General features: G+C 37.7%; 1 protein-coding gene and 1 pseudogene across 3 annotated transcripts in view; both read left to right on the forward strand.

Moving 5' to 3' along the window:
• Positions 1-277: 277 nt before the first annotated feature.
• Positions 278-16,447, forward strand: part of LOC146662460 (apolipoprotein D-like) — a 41,064-nt gene continuing 24,894 nt past the window's right edge. The window contains exons 1-4 of one of the 2 annotated variants that reach the window (XM_085419108.1): positions 291-482; positions 574-704; positions 901-986; positions 1,581-2,671. In XM_085419108.1, coding sequence (XP_085275234.1) covers positions 372-482; positions 574-704; positions 901-986; positions 1,581-1,813 — 561 coding nt within the window. In that variant the 5' untranslated portion in view covers positions 291-371 and the 3' untranslated portion in view covers positions 1,814-2,671. Of the gene's footprint in view, positions 483-573; positions 705-900; positions 987-1,580; positions 2,672-16,447 lie in introns of those variants that run through there. The other variant, XM_085419109.1, reaches the window with a different exon arrangement.
• Positions 5,414-15,308, forward strand: LOC146662461 (uncharacterized; annotated as a pseudogene). Its single transcript, XR_014913361.1, has 8 exons — positions 5,414-5,695; positions 6,175-6,237; positions 6,531-6,567; positions 7,897-8,142; positions 11,595-12,561; positions 12,886-13,037; positions 13,359-13,454; positions 14,626-15,308. The product of XR_014913361.1 is annotated as an uncharacterized LOC146662461 (transcript).

A 16,447-nucleotide genomic window follows, 5' to 3' on the forward strand; every position in this document is an offset into this window, starting at 1 on the left:
ACAGGCATAAAAACATTATTCAGCAACTCGCATCATAAAATAAGTCTGAGAATAATGTGGGGTGTTTTGTAACCCTTACACTATACACAAGCAACAAGGGTTTGTCATTTCTCTTAAAAAAAAAAAAAAAAAAAAAAAAAAAGTGATTCCCCTTATTTCATGTCAGAATCGAGGATGTTGTGTTTTGTCTGAAAACTTGTTGAGTGACATTTTTTTTTTGTTTCATTGGTGTGCCACAAGGGTTGCCTAATCAGTACTGACGTGCACATGAGCCCCACCTTGTTAATAACAAAGTGGACACAAACGATGAGCTTTAGGCACACCAGTGCAGCATAACGTCTAGTAATCTTCCCCGATCTCCTGAAGGAAGCATGTCTCCTGTCTACTTTCTCCTCCTGCTGGTCCCTGTGATCTCGGCTCAGACTTTTCACTGGGGTCCCTGCCCTACTCCAAAGGTGCAATCTGACTTCATCCTTGAACCGGTGAGCACAAATAGCATAATATTTTTGGTTTACTGTCTATGTATACTCGGTATATAAAGAGTTTGAACTAATGGCTTGTCTTTGTTTACAGTACCTGGGAGAGTGGTACGAGATTGAGAAGCTGCCTGCTTACTTTGCAATAGGAGAGTGCATCCGGGCAAACTATTCTATGAGGGAAGATGGGACTGTGCGAGTACTGACCTCTCAGGTGTTAAAAGTACGGTAAGTGATGAAGGATTGGGCCATATGCTGATTCAGCAGGGCAAAATTTATCTTTAACTTATTCTGTCTGTCTGCCGGTGTGGCAGATTAGATCAGGAGACTCGTACCACTGTGTTGTCTGTGTGGTAGACTTAAAATTCTGGGAAATAATTAGTCTTTTAATATATAATGTTGTGCACATGTTTGTATGTCTCAGGAATGGCGGTAGGTGGGTTGTAGAGGGGACAGCCAAAGTCATGGAACCAAAAGAACCAGCCAAGCTTGGAGTCCAGTTCACATCTTGTAAGTACCCATCTTATCAACTTCTTTTATAACAGTGTTTTTCTTTATCTGTTTTTGCTTTTCTTTTTTTCGCTTGCCTTTTATTCTCATAAGGATGATCAGGCTCTTAAAAGTTGTATGGCATGTCTGTATTGGCTTAATTTTTCTTTTGGAAATTGTTGCTTGGTTTAGGCTATAACAAGCTTACTTTTGCACTTTTTAGGACAAGGTGTTGAATAAATAATCTAACACTGCTCGTATGTTAGCATGCTAACAGTAGTATTTACGTTAAAAAACCGTGACACCAAACACGTGATCACTATTCTTACTGTAGCCTAATGAATGCCCAAATCATCATCATGTAGATTATACTGCCACTTATATAAGTAAAAATTTGACATGAAATCTTTCTGAAAATGTTGTCATGTAATCAAAGTATTATAGTCTATGTTGCCCAAAGAGAGGAGCAAATATGGCTACATAGAAATGTACAATATATATTGAAGAAATCTCTCTTTACAGCCTGTCAACTTTAAATGGAAAATTGTATTGTTTTGTTCATTTTTGTCTGAGTATCTTTGATTTTTTTTTTTTTTTTTTTTTTTTGGTTTCCAGTTCTTCCCTACTCTCCATACTGGGTTGTGTCGACTGACTACACCACCTATTCTGTAGTGTACTCCTGCACAGACATCTTTAAGAGATTCCATTTCAACTACGCCTGGATTTTCTCACGGTCGCCCACCTTGCCCTGCGTAATTGTGGCTTATGCTAAAAAGCTGCTGAATGAAGAAGGAATCAACACTTCCAAGATGACCTACACAGATCATAACTGTGAATTGTGTAACTGAGTTCTAATACAGATGTTCATTAGAGTTTTCCTTCCTGAATATTTTATATAAACTACTCAGTTTACCTGTATTACTCTGTGGCCTTTTAATCCTTTGAATTCTTTAGGGCCAGAGAATTTTGTCACAATTTTAGTACATTTTTCACTTAAATGATAAGTTACATCTAAAATATTCATTTGGTACTATATCAGCATGTTAAGGTATTCATTTAAGATATTATTTGATTAACAGAACAATGTTTATTTACTTACAATAATCAGTGAAACAAGCTACTTTTGGTAATTAAAAAACTATAAAGCTTCTGTATAAATTAAAGTTACATCCATTATTCAATTGTTTCATCTCTTTTCATTCTTCTGCTGAACATTTTTATAACTGATCGTTGTAATTGGTTGCTAGGGGTTCACTGACCGGTCTCTAGGCCGACAAAGACAAAAAAAAACAACAAACTAAGAAAAAGCAAAAAATGCAAAAACAAAAGCCTGACGAATACTATCTGATTATTTGGAGGTGAAAAGCCAACAAGGTTAGATGGTATTTAATGTGGAAGATGACAGAAGTGTTAGACAAACTTATAGTCACTAATATTTAGAACACTCATTTGTTCCAAAGTTTGCAAATTTAAAATAATCAATTAAAATGTAGGTTTTCACTGAATGTCTCTGGTTCATAGAAGAAAAATGTATGCTTGTTAGATAAGGAATGTATTTGTTTCATGTTGTTATGCATGTAGGACTGTGAGAAATAACAATTCAAAACTATAATGTGGAGCAAACTGAAAGGTTGTCATTGACTGACAGTGCAAGTTCTCTACCAGCAATAACACCAATGCATAACCAAAACATGCTGGCATTTACTGTTATGTTAAAGGTGTTAGAATCACAATATTATAAATATCACACCGTGTGTGTGTGTGTGCGTATTTTTTTCGCAATGCTCGTACTTTGTGATTACTCACCTGATCCACTGACTTTATCTTCTGATCATGTGAAGAGTTAGCAGTGGGAGACTTTGTACACAGTCTGTAGGCTGCTCACCCAATCAGAAAATGGGCATAGTAGAGCCTTATCTAGAGCCAGTCAACAGCCAGTCATCCTCGTGTTTTTCAAGATATTTATATGAATCTAATCAAACCAGATAATGATTAAGAAGCAGAAACACATGGGATCTGGATAAATTAAATATTTTATTGCTTGTCATAGTTAGTGTTTTCATAATTTGGGCACGTCAGCTGCTATGTAGGAGCTCATACACTCGGTGCCTACCAGCGTCAGACCACCATATGACATCGGTGAACAGTTTAGGCAAGAAAACTTTAATAGCGTCAAAGGGAAATACACCAAACTGCAATCTTAAAAGTTTGATGTTATTTATTTAAATATGTTATAAAACACGTACAAGTACTTTCGGAATATCAACAGGTGTTTCATGTAATTGAATGATTCCTAATTGTTCTTTTTTTAGTTTTTTCTTTTTTTTAAAAATTGTTACACAGTATAGAATAGTGATTGTGAATCCACAAGATCTGGTGTGGCAACATGTGGTATGCAAAACACCCAAAAGGAAACAGACCTGAACAAAGGAAAGATTTCTGACATTTTTACTGGAATCTAAGTTCACGAAAACAAGACCCACATAACTACAATGTGTCATAACTATTACATCTTAATAGGGAACAAGTGAAGCAAAAATGTTGCAAATCAACATTCATAACTTTGTAATATAACTTCTGGTCCCTGTGATCTCAGCTCAGACACATTAATGGAGTCCCTTTCCTACTACTTCACAGTTGAATTAATAGTACTCTATTTGTGTTTCTCAGGAGTGATGATACGTGGTCCATAAAAGGTATAGCCAAAGTTGTGGATCCCAGCAAAACTTGAGTCAACTTCTCACCTTGTATGTAGTTTTCTTATCACCCCTCTTTACAGCTGTAAATATACTGCTTTTGGCACCTTTTCATTTCTTCTTGCTAATTGTCCTTTTTTTGGTCATTATTACTCTTTTTGTTTTTCTTCTTCGTTTCCTGAGGATAATTAGGCTCTTAAGATCATTACAAACTGATGAAAAGACAAAACAACGAAAACGATATTTTGCCTCACTTATAGGACCTTTGTTTACCTTGTAACCATTCAATAAGCTTTTCTGAACTCTTGATTGAAGGCACACACAACAATAACAACATCAGTTAACATGTAATGCAGTAGTTTGTAATGTTTGTAATGTCACTGATATTAAGGGGCTCTGTCACAACCAGTGTTGGGAAGGTTACTTTTAAAATGTATTCCATTACAGAATACAGAATGCATGCCCCAAAATGTATTCTGTAACGTATTCCGTTACGTTACTCAATGACAGTAACGTATTCTGAATACTTTGGATTACTTAATATATTATCATGCTTTTTACAACTACGTGAATGTACTATTGCTGTGTGATTTATTACTATTACTGAAGGTCCGCGACTCCGAACTGTAGTAAAGGGACCTCTGACTAATACGGCGGGGTCCCTGTCGGCTTGTAGCCGAAAAATAGCTTTACTTTGTTGTGTGGGTCAACTTTTCTTGTGAGAGACAGAGAGAGGCGTTGAAAGGCTGCTCCAACGGAACTTAGTTTTTGGAGGAAAACACGAACACTGTGTACAGTCGAGTCCTAATAGCTTACAACTGGGCTCGTCAGGCACTCTTCTTGGCTGCAGTGGTTATTATTATATTTACATGCTTCCAGCTCCCGTTTTTCCTCGATGACAACTCGTACCTTTCCACTCCCCTTTTTCTCGCTCCTCGCGCTCACAGACCCATAACGTGTATGGCAGTCCATTCTCCCTGCAACACGGACTACACTGCCCATGATGCTACATTCTTTAGAGATATGCTTGTAGCATTCTGCCTGTTAGCTTAGCACAACAACAACGAAAAGGCGCTCTCTCACCCAGGAAACACAGTCTCAGAGAGAGAGAGAGAGCGTCGCCCTGTAACCATGGCAACCGTAACGCTGCCGCCTGGAACAACAGAACGTAGCTGTCAAAGAAAACCCAAACAGTCCTGACAGTCCTGATCTAGAGATCAACAAAAGTCACACCCTTTGGCTGCACCTAGAAATTCTTTTTATGAAAAGTTTTAAACAGAATCAGTGAGAGAGGGCGGCCTTAGCAGAGTTCATTGCCCTGGGGTAACATGTCTTGTTGTTACCTATGAACTAGTTCTGTTGTTTAGGGCTGAACAGCCCAGTTAGTAGACATTTGAGGTTGTGCTGAAAAGAATTACACAAAGAATTACACCGTTTCTACTGTTGAACTGTAAAAACTGTGCCATGAACAAAACTTGTGGTTGTACAGTGACTGAATTTCCAATAACAAGGGGCCCGATAACCCAAACTTCCAAAACACGTTTCACAAAAACAAAAATTCTTTCTTTTAGTAGATTTCCATGCACCCTTGAGCATCCTCAAGAGGCTCAAGAGCTGGTTTAGTGTTCTGCAATCAAGACGAATCAGAATTTTTAAGGAATATGAGGAGAATTGGCCACAGAGATGGGCACATTTTAGTATATTAGCGTATAAGTACACTGTAAACCCCAACAGTCCACCTGACTTATAAAGTTTGTGGATACAACAATTGAAATGCGTCACAAAGTTGAAACAACTTAAAACTTTTCTGTTCTCTTAACGATTCAAACAGTTATAATTGTACATGGCTTAGAAGTTAAGAGTAAATACTGCTTTTTTAATTATGATTTTTGAGTAAATTTTTTTTTTCGAGCTCCGCATTTGTACGTCATGACGTCATGACGTTTTCTCTCTAACCTGAACGACGTTGACAGAAAATTCTGTTCAATATGGCTGCCCTTCTCGAGCGACCGGAGAGCACATTTGGAGAAACTTGTAAGTAAAACGGAACCTTCGTTATGGTTATTTTTTCCGTAAAAAAGCAAGTATATTAATATGTTGCAGGCATTAACTTGTTTTTGAATGCGCTGTTGTGTTAAACAGCACAGACCCAGGTAGGGAATTGTTGTTCGCTGTTGTTCGCGCTCTTTTTCAAACCGATGATATCGTCAGTTTTACAGTTTTAACCGATTAAAACACAGTTTTAATAAGAATTGCACATAAAGAAAGTGTCTTAGTGATATTTTAACGACCCGTTGCCAACGCAAGAACGTTGGGGTTTTTACAACAGCAGCCTCATTGTTCGGCCGAGTTTTTTTCTTCTTCTCATTAGCATCATTCAAAAGTGACTTAGCTAGCAGTGGCAACTTCTATCTTAAACAATTAAAAGTAATACCCAGATTGAAATATAGCAAGGTGTTGTATATTTAGTGTGCTGATAAGGTTTTCAGTATTTTTATTTTTTTTATTCCAAGGCTGAAGACCGAAGAAAAAAACTTCGGACTGCAAGTAATTTCAGGTGGAGACAGTAAACACAGGTGAGTTGAAAGATCTATTGAAGAGTCCTTTCTTCATGGCCATTAAAACATTTGTAGGTTAAAAGACCTGTTTTGTTTTTTTTTTTGTTTTTTTTTTAAATCATGCCCCTGCTTTGTCACACTGAATCATGTTGAAAAGATATATTTTCATGGCTCCCCCCATTACCATTACCTTGTACTTTTTTTCAACCAGTCTATTTTATTTTGTGACATTAACATCTTTAATGTACCCCGCCAGTATAATTATTAATAGCTGTGTTATTATTTATAATGCATCTTTTTATCATGTGCAGATCTACCAAGGGTCGGTGGCACAGTTCAACTTTTGTGGTAAGTTATAACACTTCATATTTAGTCACATAAGTAAGTTGTTTCTTCAGTTGTTGAGTTCTTATAAAATAATTTTGTATAATTGTACAAAATTACTGAGGATACATCGAATGTGTAAATCCCAATCAACAATTTTACTGTGATATTCGCTCATGTTTAGAGAGTCTCCATTATATTGATTACTGAGTTTCCATTTTTTTGTAGGGCCAAATTTGTATTAAAATTTTATATTTTCATGTGATGTGAAAATACTCAATCATTTTTAATTTTTAAAAGAAACCATTCATTAAGTACCTTAAAGTGCAGATTTCAGTAGTTGCTGAAATGCATATAAAATGTCCCCCAAAAAACGTCTAGATACGTTGATTGGGGTATTTCAAAATTAAAAATGTTTAGAAACCCAAATTTTGACTGAAAGTTTCATAATCTGGATGTGTGATGTAACTGAAGGGAGTTGTATGTTATGCCCTGTTGGCAGTAGGTGGTGTTTGTGAGCGTATATAATTAAGATTCGGGTATGTTTAAAGCTGACCTTTACAGTTAACTCCTGGCTAAAAAGATGTCCAAAGCTGTGATGTCATATCTGGACACCATGGTCATTTTAGTCTTGGCTGAACATTCACTGTGTTCTGCAATGGTTGTGTACGAAATTATAGGAAATTTTGTAAACCAGAAACACGCAAACCGTGTTGACATTTGGAGTAGCAAGTTCTGTCTACCCAACTGCCGTCGTAGAGCACGGACTGAAAGTTTTGCTTTCACTACAACTACAATGGCGTGCAGTCATTATGTGTTGGTTTCAACACTATCTAGTTGAGCTCCAACTAGTGTGACTAAACATTTGTAAAAGTCCCCGGATGATGACAACAAAGCACAACCAAGATGCTACCAAGTGCTTGGAATTCATAACAAAACAGTGGGAAAATAATGGCGTTTTGTGGCAGGTTATGCTTTATGTAAAAGCTGCAGTGTCTAGTGCCCCAACAACTTTCATTATATGGATATAGGCTGGTCAGGAATTGATCTAAATATCTCTCAAAGGACTCAAAATAGCACCTAAGTTGTGTGAGTGAGTAAACAAACATTTTGCATTCCATAAGGCTCACGTTGCAAAAAACGGTAGATCTCCTTGAATGTTTGTCAAGAAACTGGCAATTATATAAATATAGAAATAGAATTATTTGCATGGTAAAGTAATAGATCATCTAAGCAGGTGTGATTTGCACTTTAAAATTGTTCTTGAAAGGGGAAACACTAAGGATGTGCCCTCTAGTTACAAGTAGTTGAAATTAAAAACTGAGCTCATTTTTTTTCTACATTTATCTTTAGATTGAGAATGTTGGACAACGTTTGGCCTTTTACAGTCACCATGCAGTGATTGAAAGTTTGAGCATTAATTGTAATTACTTTGAAATTGTGTAATCTGTTTTTTCCTTTAAGAACTGTAATACTGATGTTCACTGAAGTTTTTCAAATAAGCCAATGGATTGGAAGTGCAAATTGTGTGCAGTCACCTCAGACACCCGGGCACAGTTATTTAAGCATTACCATTTGAACCACAGCATTTATTCTAAGGTTAGTCCCTTGCCTTGTCTCTATGAGTCTTGCATTTGTACATTCAAATCATTTAATGCATTGAAAATCCATTTGTCACGGATTCACAATGAGCCATCGAAAACTGGTGCAAGTCAAGGTGCACAAGAAGCTCTTGTGTTTTTTACATGTCCCTTGTGCAAATTAAAGCAGCCTTTCTCAGAGACTGCATTATTCAGTCATTTACGAAAACACCTAAAAAACCATGAGAATGTTGCTTGCCCTTATAAAAACTGTAGTTACCTCACAAATGTGTATTCATCCTTTAATACACACAAAAGTAAAGCACACACAGGTAGTCTGGACATTTGCGATGACCTTGTGTCAACAGAAAACAGCAGCCCAGTGGAAAGCACTGGTGAGCTTGCCCTTGAGGATGTTAATGAGGAGCATTTGGAAGCATTGGCTTTTCCTGAAGTGGACAGTGTTTGTGATACCAGGCAATTAAGAGCCCAGCTACACAAGAATTTGTCTTCACTGTTCCTGAAGATGGAAAGTATCCTTCATGTTTCTGAAATGGCTTCTCAGGAAATAGTTGATACTCTGACACAAATATTTTCTTTGTCAAAGCCCCTCATTAAAGTAACTCTGCACGATGTTTTACAAAGGCATCAGATTACTCCTTCCGATACTATCCTTAATGATTTGCTTAATGCTGTAAATGATGCAAATATTTTTGCTTGTGCCACAGCAAAAGGGGAGGACCTTTGTTCAAATAAACGTAGAAAAAGGTTTATAGAAAAAAACTACCCTGTGGTAATGCCTGTTCAGTATTTCTTAGAGCCTGGTTGTACAGCAATTCATGTCCCTATACTTGAGATGATCCAAAAAATGTTCCAACATACAGACATTCTGAACAGAATTATGGAAACAAATATCTCACATCAGGGTCTTTACACAAGCCATAAAGATGGGTCGTATTTCCAAGAAAACGAGTTACTATCTTCATCAGAGCTTTCACTGCCACTGATACTGTACATTGATGACCTTGAAATTGCTAATCCATTGGGCACTTCAAGGAAAATACACAAACTGTGTGCAGTATACTGGGTGTTTGCTGATTTGCCAAGTAAATACCGTTCAGGTCTACATGTCATTCAGCTAGCAGCACTATGTAAGGTACCTGATCTCCAAAGGTGTGGCTATCAAAGAGCATTTGGTCCTTTGCTACAAGATCTAAAAACTCTTGAGCAAGATGGTGTATTTATTGAGTGCCTTGGTAAATCTGTTCAAGGGACTGTCTTGTGCGTTGTATCTGACAATCTGGCAGCCCACTCATTGGCTGGGTTTAGCCAGTCTTTCAGAACAGGATTTATTTGCAGGTTCTGCAATGCAACACGAGACCTAATTCAGTCTCATGATGTTGGAGATGGCAAGTTTAGCCTCAGAACAAAAGCCAGTTATGATCATAATATGCAGGAAGTCCTACATGGGGATGGTCATAGTCAGGAAGGTGTGCAACGGAAATGCATCCTGACTGAAAGTTTGCAGTATTTTCATACAACTACAGGCTTCCCGCCTGATGTCCTGCATGACCTTTTTGAAGGCATTGTACCTGTGGAGTTGGCCATGTGTATTCAGGAGATGATTCGGCGGAAATATTTTACTCTTGAGCATTTGAATAGGAAAATCTTGTCTTTTCCTTACCAGCATTCAGACAAAATTGACAAACCAAAGCCCATCCCAAAGAACTTCTCTACAAAGAGAACCATTGGTGGCAATGGCCATGAGAATAGCACACTGCTGAGACTACTGCCATTCATGATTGGTAATGTAGTTCCTGAGGAAGATGCTTCTTGGACAGTGTTAATGGATTTGAAAGAGGTTGTTGAGCTAATGCTGTGCCCAAGATTTGATGAAGAGACCATACAGTATTTGCAGTCAAAGATAGATGAACATAGAAAAGTGCTGCAGGACATTTTTCCTGAATTCAGACTGCTTCCAAAACATCATTATGTAGAGCACTACCCAGCTCTTATACGTGCTTTTGGACCACTTGTCCATTTATGGACAATGAGGTTTGAGGGTAAGCATCGGTTTTTCAAGCGGGTAATACATGACACACAAAACTTTAAGAATGTGTTGCAAACATTAGCAACACGGCACCAACACATGGTGGCCTACCACCTCAGTGCACCAACATTTTTTCAGCCACATCAGCAGTCGTCACATGTCACTTCTGTCACGGTTTCAGATCTTCCTGAAGTTGCACAAGAATACATAAAGAATAAAACCGACAGCAGAATAATTTACAGCACATCAAAGTTCATTGTTGATGGTACAACTTACAGTCCTGGAATGTTTTTGTCTGTGGGGGAGGATGGGGGACTGCCACAGTTTAGCAAGATCGAAAAAATTCTCCTTGTTAACAATGATGTTGCATTTCTTTGCAAAGATCACAAGTCAAACTACATTGAACATGTAAGGTCATATGGACTCTACCCAAGTTGTATAGCTATCCACTCTATGTCTGAGTTTAATGACAACTTGCCCCTTTCTGCATACTATGTGGAAGGAAAACTACTTTTGACACCAAAACGTTTTATACTTCTACACTGAAAGTGTATTTGCATTATGTAATTTGCATATGTTGTACATATATTCATTTTTGTGATATACATGGGTAATAGACTGTTTTGTCAGATAAATGTAAAAAATGTACTAGTGTTTTGTTTTGTTTTGTTTTTTACTTGTTTATGAAATCAAAGTAAATCCAAACTTAATTACCAAGTTCTAATTGGATATATAAACTTCAGATGAAAAGCACAAGATACCTTTCATTATCATTGCAGTTTCACAATGCAGAAGCTGTGTGTGAGGTAAAATAAAGAAAATACCATTAAGCAGCAGGCTGTAAAAGAAGTAGTTTGTAAGTAGAAGTTCTGTGTAATATTACGAGTATCTCACTGATTTAGTATGTACTATTGCATAACAATGTGTCTTTGCAAAGATTTATCCCGCAGTTTGGCTTGGTTTTTTAAAATGACTGCAGTGTAAATTCATATGTATTCTGTGCTTCTTTTTTTTTTTTTCAACTTAACAGAATTTATACATGGTGAGACAATGTTGATTATATGGTAAAAACTTAAAACTAAAAGAGGGTTACTGTTTACCATGACTAAATGGAATGATGGCCTGTGACTTTGTAACATCTGAAATTCTTACCTATATTTTAGACTGTTGGATGATCGGCCATAGAATTCAAGACTGCACTCAAAGTAAACAGCAGTAATTGTAAGTTTTTTTTGCCATGCTAAGTGTTTATTTTGTCATGAAATGTACAGTGTACTTTTGAAATTTTTGAAAGCTGTAATGATGGCTGAGTATATAATTATCACTGACCATAATAAGGTTAATGGTATGATGTACAGTGTTTTTATATATGAGATGATTCGTTTTTTAAAAATCATCTCCATTCCTTGTTTTATTCATAGGATGATGGCAGTATCCCAAAAGTTCCTGCTGAGAGTTCACCTCACCACAGATGTTGTTGTGAAGGTTTCTCTAACTAAGCGGCCTGAGTCGGTGGAAGAACTAATCACCATACTCCGTGAGAAGCTCAACCCAAGGCTGGACTTTGAGTTTACCTTACAATACGAAGACCCCGACTTTGATGGGCAACTTACCTGCCTACTGGATATTCAAGAGTTGCCGGAGAAGGGCACACTAAAAGTAGTGAGATCTGAAAGTGATGTCAGTTCTTGTGCAAGTTCTGATACAGACATCCTTCCTCATGTGCCTTTAGCTCAGCGTCTGAAGTGTTGGCCTGACACTTTCCCAGTACCTACCTTTTCTTACGAAGTTGAACATCTCCTTGAGGAGGGAAATAGAGCCTTTGAGATGTCTGGAAAACATCTGAAGTTGACTCGAGCCCAAAAGCACAACATCTTGGAGACCATGGCTTCAGCGATGCACACCTTCAAAGCCTATCCGAGTGATGGAGATGTCGGTTTGGCAGCAGAAGCTCTTGTTACCACTCATCCATGTCTTAAAGAGCCTGGAAGTAGGAATGGAAGTTATGGTTGGAAGACCAGTTTAAAATTCAAGATGGGAAATTATCGCACCAAGCTAGCCAGATCTGGATGTGTGGAGGTGTCTGTCAACGCTGGCAGGAGGAGTGTTAACAACCCTGAAGGAGAGCATCCCCACTCAAACATAAAAAGAGCCAGAAGAGCTGAGGTGAACTACCTCCCAAACTTTCCAAGAGGAGAAGATCAGGTCAGTTTGGAGGATATGAGAGTCCAGATAAAAAATGAGGTTGAGAAGACTGAGCCCAACAAAGTAATGATTGAAAAACTGATGCAGACTACCTTTGCACTTCGTCGCCATGAAATAGTTCAAGACAACCCAATGGTAAAGAACTTCTTAGAGAAATGGCCTGCTCTGCGATTTGACTCTCAGGTATCTGTGCTTTGATTTTTTTTTTTCTTCTTCAGTTTAACATGAAACAATGCAAGTTAGCAGATCTCTTCAGATTCAGATAATAAATAAATAACACATAAATAAATAATAGATAACAAACAAAAATATATGTCAGCTTTGTGATACACTTGTGCTTGTGGTTCGGGTCCAATTTAAAAAAAAAAAAAAAAGAAAAAAAAACTTCATAGGACATCTATAAAACAAGGTTAGACAGAAGTTGGGCAATTCCTCTTTAATGATAAGATGTAAATTTGGTCAGTAATTTGGCTTCATGTTGGATGTTTTTGTCCTGTTTTATTTTAGATTTGTGCGGAGTTCCACCGAGTCACAAACATCAACCTGCGGAACCTGACAGACACACACCACGACTTATGGCTCTATACAGACAGAAGGCTGCACGGACTGGCAAGATATCAGAGGCTCTGCGAACCATCCTGAATCATTATGATCTTCAGGTGAATATTGATAATGATAAAATTAACACAAATTAAAAGTTTCACCGATAAAAACTCAATTTTTCCTTGCTTTGAACATTTGTGTTTTATACAGATTACAGCTCTGATCTGGTATGTTACTTTAAAATACTGTGTAGGATTTTTGTCAAATGAGTAAGATACAGACTCTTTGTCATAAGAGACAGAAAGGTTGTGTCTTAAAAGAAATGTCTCCAAAATTATGTAGAGTCACATGCCATGCAGTTTCATAAACATGTATTCTCCCCAAAGAATGACACCTGAAAACTTTGTGTTCAATGAACTTTTCTTTTCCCTTTTTAGGAGGCGCCTGATATCAGCGTGAAACGCACTGCAGTGCTTCGTGCCCTTCCTGTATACCTGCGGGAGGAGGACCCAGAATTCTTCAAGACATGTAATGTAAGTGTATTTTTGCATCACTTAAATTCTGCCAGTGAGATAAAACACCATGGATTTTTTTAAATCCAATTTAATACCCACCCTTTAGGGTGGAGTGCCCACTCCGGGTCGGGGATGAGTTCCTGCCCCAAGTGGAGGAGTTCAAGTATCTCGGGGTCTTGTTTGCGAGTGATGGGAGAAGGGAGCCGGAGATCGACAGACGGATTGGGGCTGCAGCTGCAGTAATGCGGACGCTGCACCGGTCCGTCGTGGTGAAGAGGGAGCTGAGTGTAAAAGCGAAGCTCTCAATTTACCGGTCGATCTACGTCCCTACCCTCACCTATGGCCACGAGCTGTGGGTAGTGACCGAAAGAACGAGATCGCGGATACAAGCGGCAGAAATGAGCTTCCTCCGAAGGGTGGCTGGCCTCTCCCTTAGAGATAGGGTGAGAAGTTCGGCCATCCGGGAGGGGCTCAGAGTAGAGCAGCTGCTGCTCCACATCGAAAGGAGCCAGCTGAGGTGGTTCGGGCATCTGTTAAGTATGCCCCCTGGGCGCCTCCTGGGTGAGGTGTTCCAGGCATGTCCCACCGGGAGGAGGCCCCGGGGCAGACCCAGGACACGCTGGAGAGATTATATCTCTCGGCTGGCCTGGGAACGCCTTGGTATTCCCCCGGATAAGCTGGAGGAGGTGGCTGGGGAGAGGGAGGTCTGGGCCTCTTTGCTTAGGCTGCTGCCCCCACGACCCGGCCTCGGATAAAGCGGATGAAGATGGATGGATGGAATTTAATACTAGCAGCTACCAAATTGTACAAGCAAAATACCCTCTCTTTAGAAAACCCTCATACACACACACAGGGTCAGGAGCAGGGCACAGGCGTATCACAGCACTTCGGCTACGCTGCAGGTGGCCCCAAAAATAAGGCTGAAGTCAAGATTTAGTTTCTTTTTGAGATAAAGTCATAAAATAAAAAATGACTTCTTTTTTTTTTTTTTTTTTTTTAGAAAAAAAACAAACATACTAATTATGTAATGCAAGAAGCTAATGCGTTAATGTACATTTTTCAAAAAAAGTAGAGTACCCTAATCCGTTACAAAGTAACCCACTACACTGCTGAATTTTTTGCTAGATTACAGGTCTTGCTTGTCACATTCTCTCAAACCAACCTTACTTATTGATACTGTCTATTCCAGGCGGACACATTGGATGAGTCGACCCTCATTGACACTCCAGTTGCCCTTCTCACAGTGGTTACCGACGGCGCTTCCCAGACCAGTTCTGTCCATTTTACTTCCTCAAGCATGGCCGTTGTGGTGGAAGGCGACTTGGTGATGCGTGATATTCCCAGATTTGCAGATGCATTTGCCTTATTGTTTGGCTTGATCTATGCTCTGCATTTGGACTACCCCAGGAAGCTCGTTCACACATTTACCTTTGTCCAAAAATTCTTCATGGGGCTTGATGACGGCAAACCTCTGAAACCCTGCCTACATGCTCTTAAAAATGATTTGTTGCTGAAAGAGTAGTTCTAGAAGGAATATAAGGCAATGTTTGTTAGGACATGCACTCTGTTACTGAGCACTTTGTTTTAAGCACTTTATTTAAAGCACTTTAAGTTTACTACAGACTTTAGGTGGATTTAAATCCATCAGTTTACCTAATTTTGCTTTGGTTATTTGGAAGATGATCATCTTTATTTGTACCCATTTTATAAAATTGTTTTTCATTTCTTTTTCAAACAAAAGTGATTAGTATTTGACTTTTTATTTTGAATTTATGTATTTTGAGTAAGATGCAATTAGGACTGATGTTGTCCTTTGTGATTTTATAAAAAGATACATGTTCTACATTGAATTTATAATGCTCACTTTATGGTGCCAATGTCCATGTTATTGGTTATATAAAAATACTAAGTGATGTTTTTACATTTCCATAAAAAATGTTAAATAAACAAAATGTAAAGTAAATGAATTTCTCTAATTTTTTTTACTAGTCTACACTCAAACATTTAAAAATAAATATCTTTTAATTAATAATCATATAATTTGAGTTTAGTTTGTAATATAATTGCATTGTGTTCGATCAAAATAGTAAACTACAAAAAACACAAAAATATTAAAATTAAAGTATATAGTTTTTAAGTAAAGCTCAATTAATAAAATAAAAATATAATTTAAAATTTTTAAGTTAACAATAAATACAAATTTTGAGTACCCCATACTTATAAAAGATGAGTTTGTGTACTTAAAACTTTTGAGATAATCAGTTTCCACAAATGTTTTAAGTTCAGTCAACTGATTCGGGTTTACAGTGTATATGTTCATGACATTGTCCCTGCCTTTTTTTACACCTTAAATGAAATATGAGAAACTAATGATAGTGAAAGATGTCACCACAGTTTTCACTTATTTGATCAATATTTCAATAAAGATTAAGATACTTAAATTTTGGGAAGGAGCTGATAAACTATAAAATATATTGTTGTAAAACATCACCATATACTTTGAGTTCCATCAGCATCTAAAAATAAATCATCCTGACAGTGTTACTGTGCAGTGATGTAAATATGGAAAATTTCCAAGTTCCTTTTGGAAATTCTTTTAGACATTGTCGTTGTGTTAAAAGATATTGACAAAGGGAGAGCTGTTAAGGTGATAAATGATTGCTAGCAGGCTCTATTTGACTAGGTAAAGCTCTAATGTATTTACTACCTTACCATAAGTCAATCACTGGTATCCTGCTCTCTCATTTGTAGGCGACTAAATTGCTGATCTGAGGAAAGTTGCCTTGCCTCTGCTCACTTTGTGTTGTAAATAATATTTCCGTCTGTAATCACTACCGAATGTCACTGATTTCGACTCACTGGGAATCGTTTCCTTTGTGGATGAAGCTTTAGTTGTTTAGTCAATATAAAGATGAAGCAACCGACATTAGAAAAGTCTTCAGTTAAGACATGAACTATTTTCTGAACATGAAAATGTCTGCTGTAATAATTTATTTCATATTGTAATCTTA

Source organism: Rhamphochromis longiceps, linkage group LG9 (assembly GCF_057381845.1).
Source record: "Rhamphochromis longiceps isolate RC_006_pf linkage group LG9, R_longiceps_female_GT1.1, whole genome shotgun sequence".
Classification (NCBI taxonomy): Eukaryota; Metazoa; Chordata; class Actinopteri; order Cichliformes; family Cichlidae; genus Rhamphochromis; species Rhamphochromis longiceps.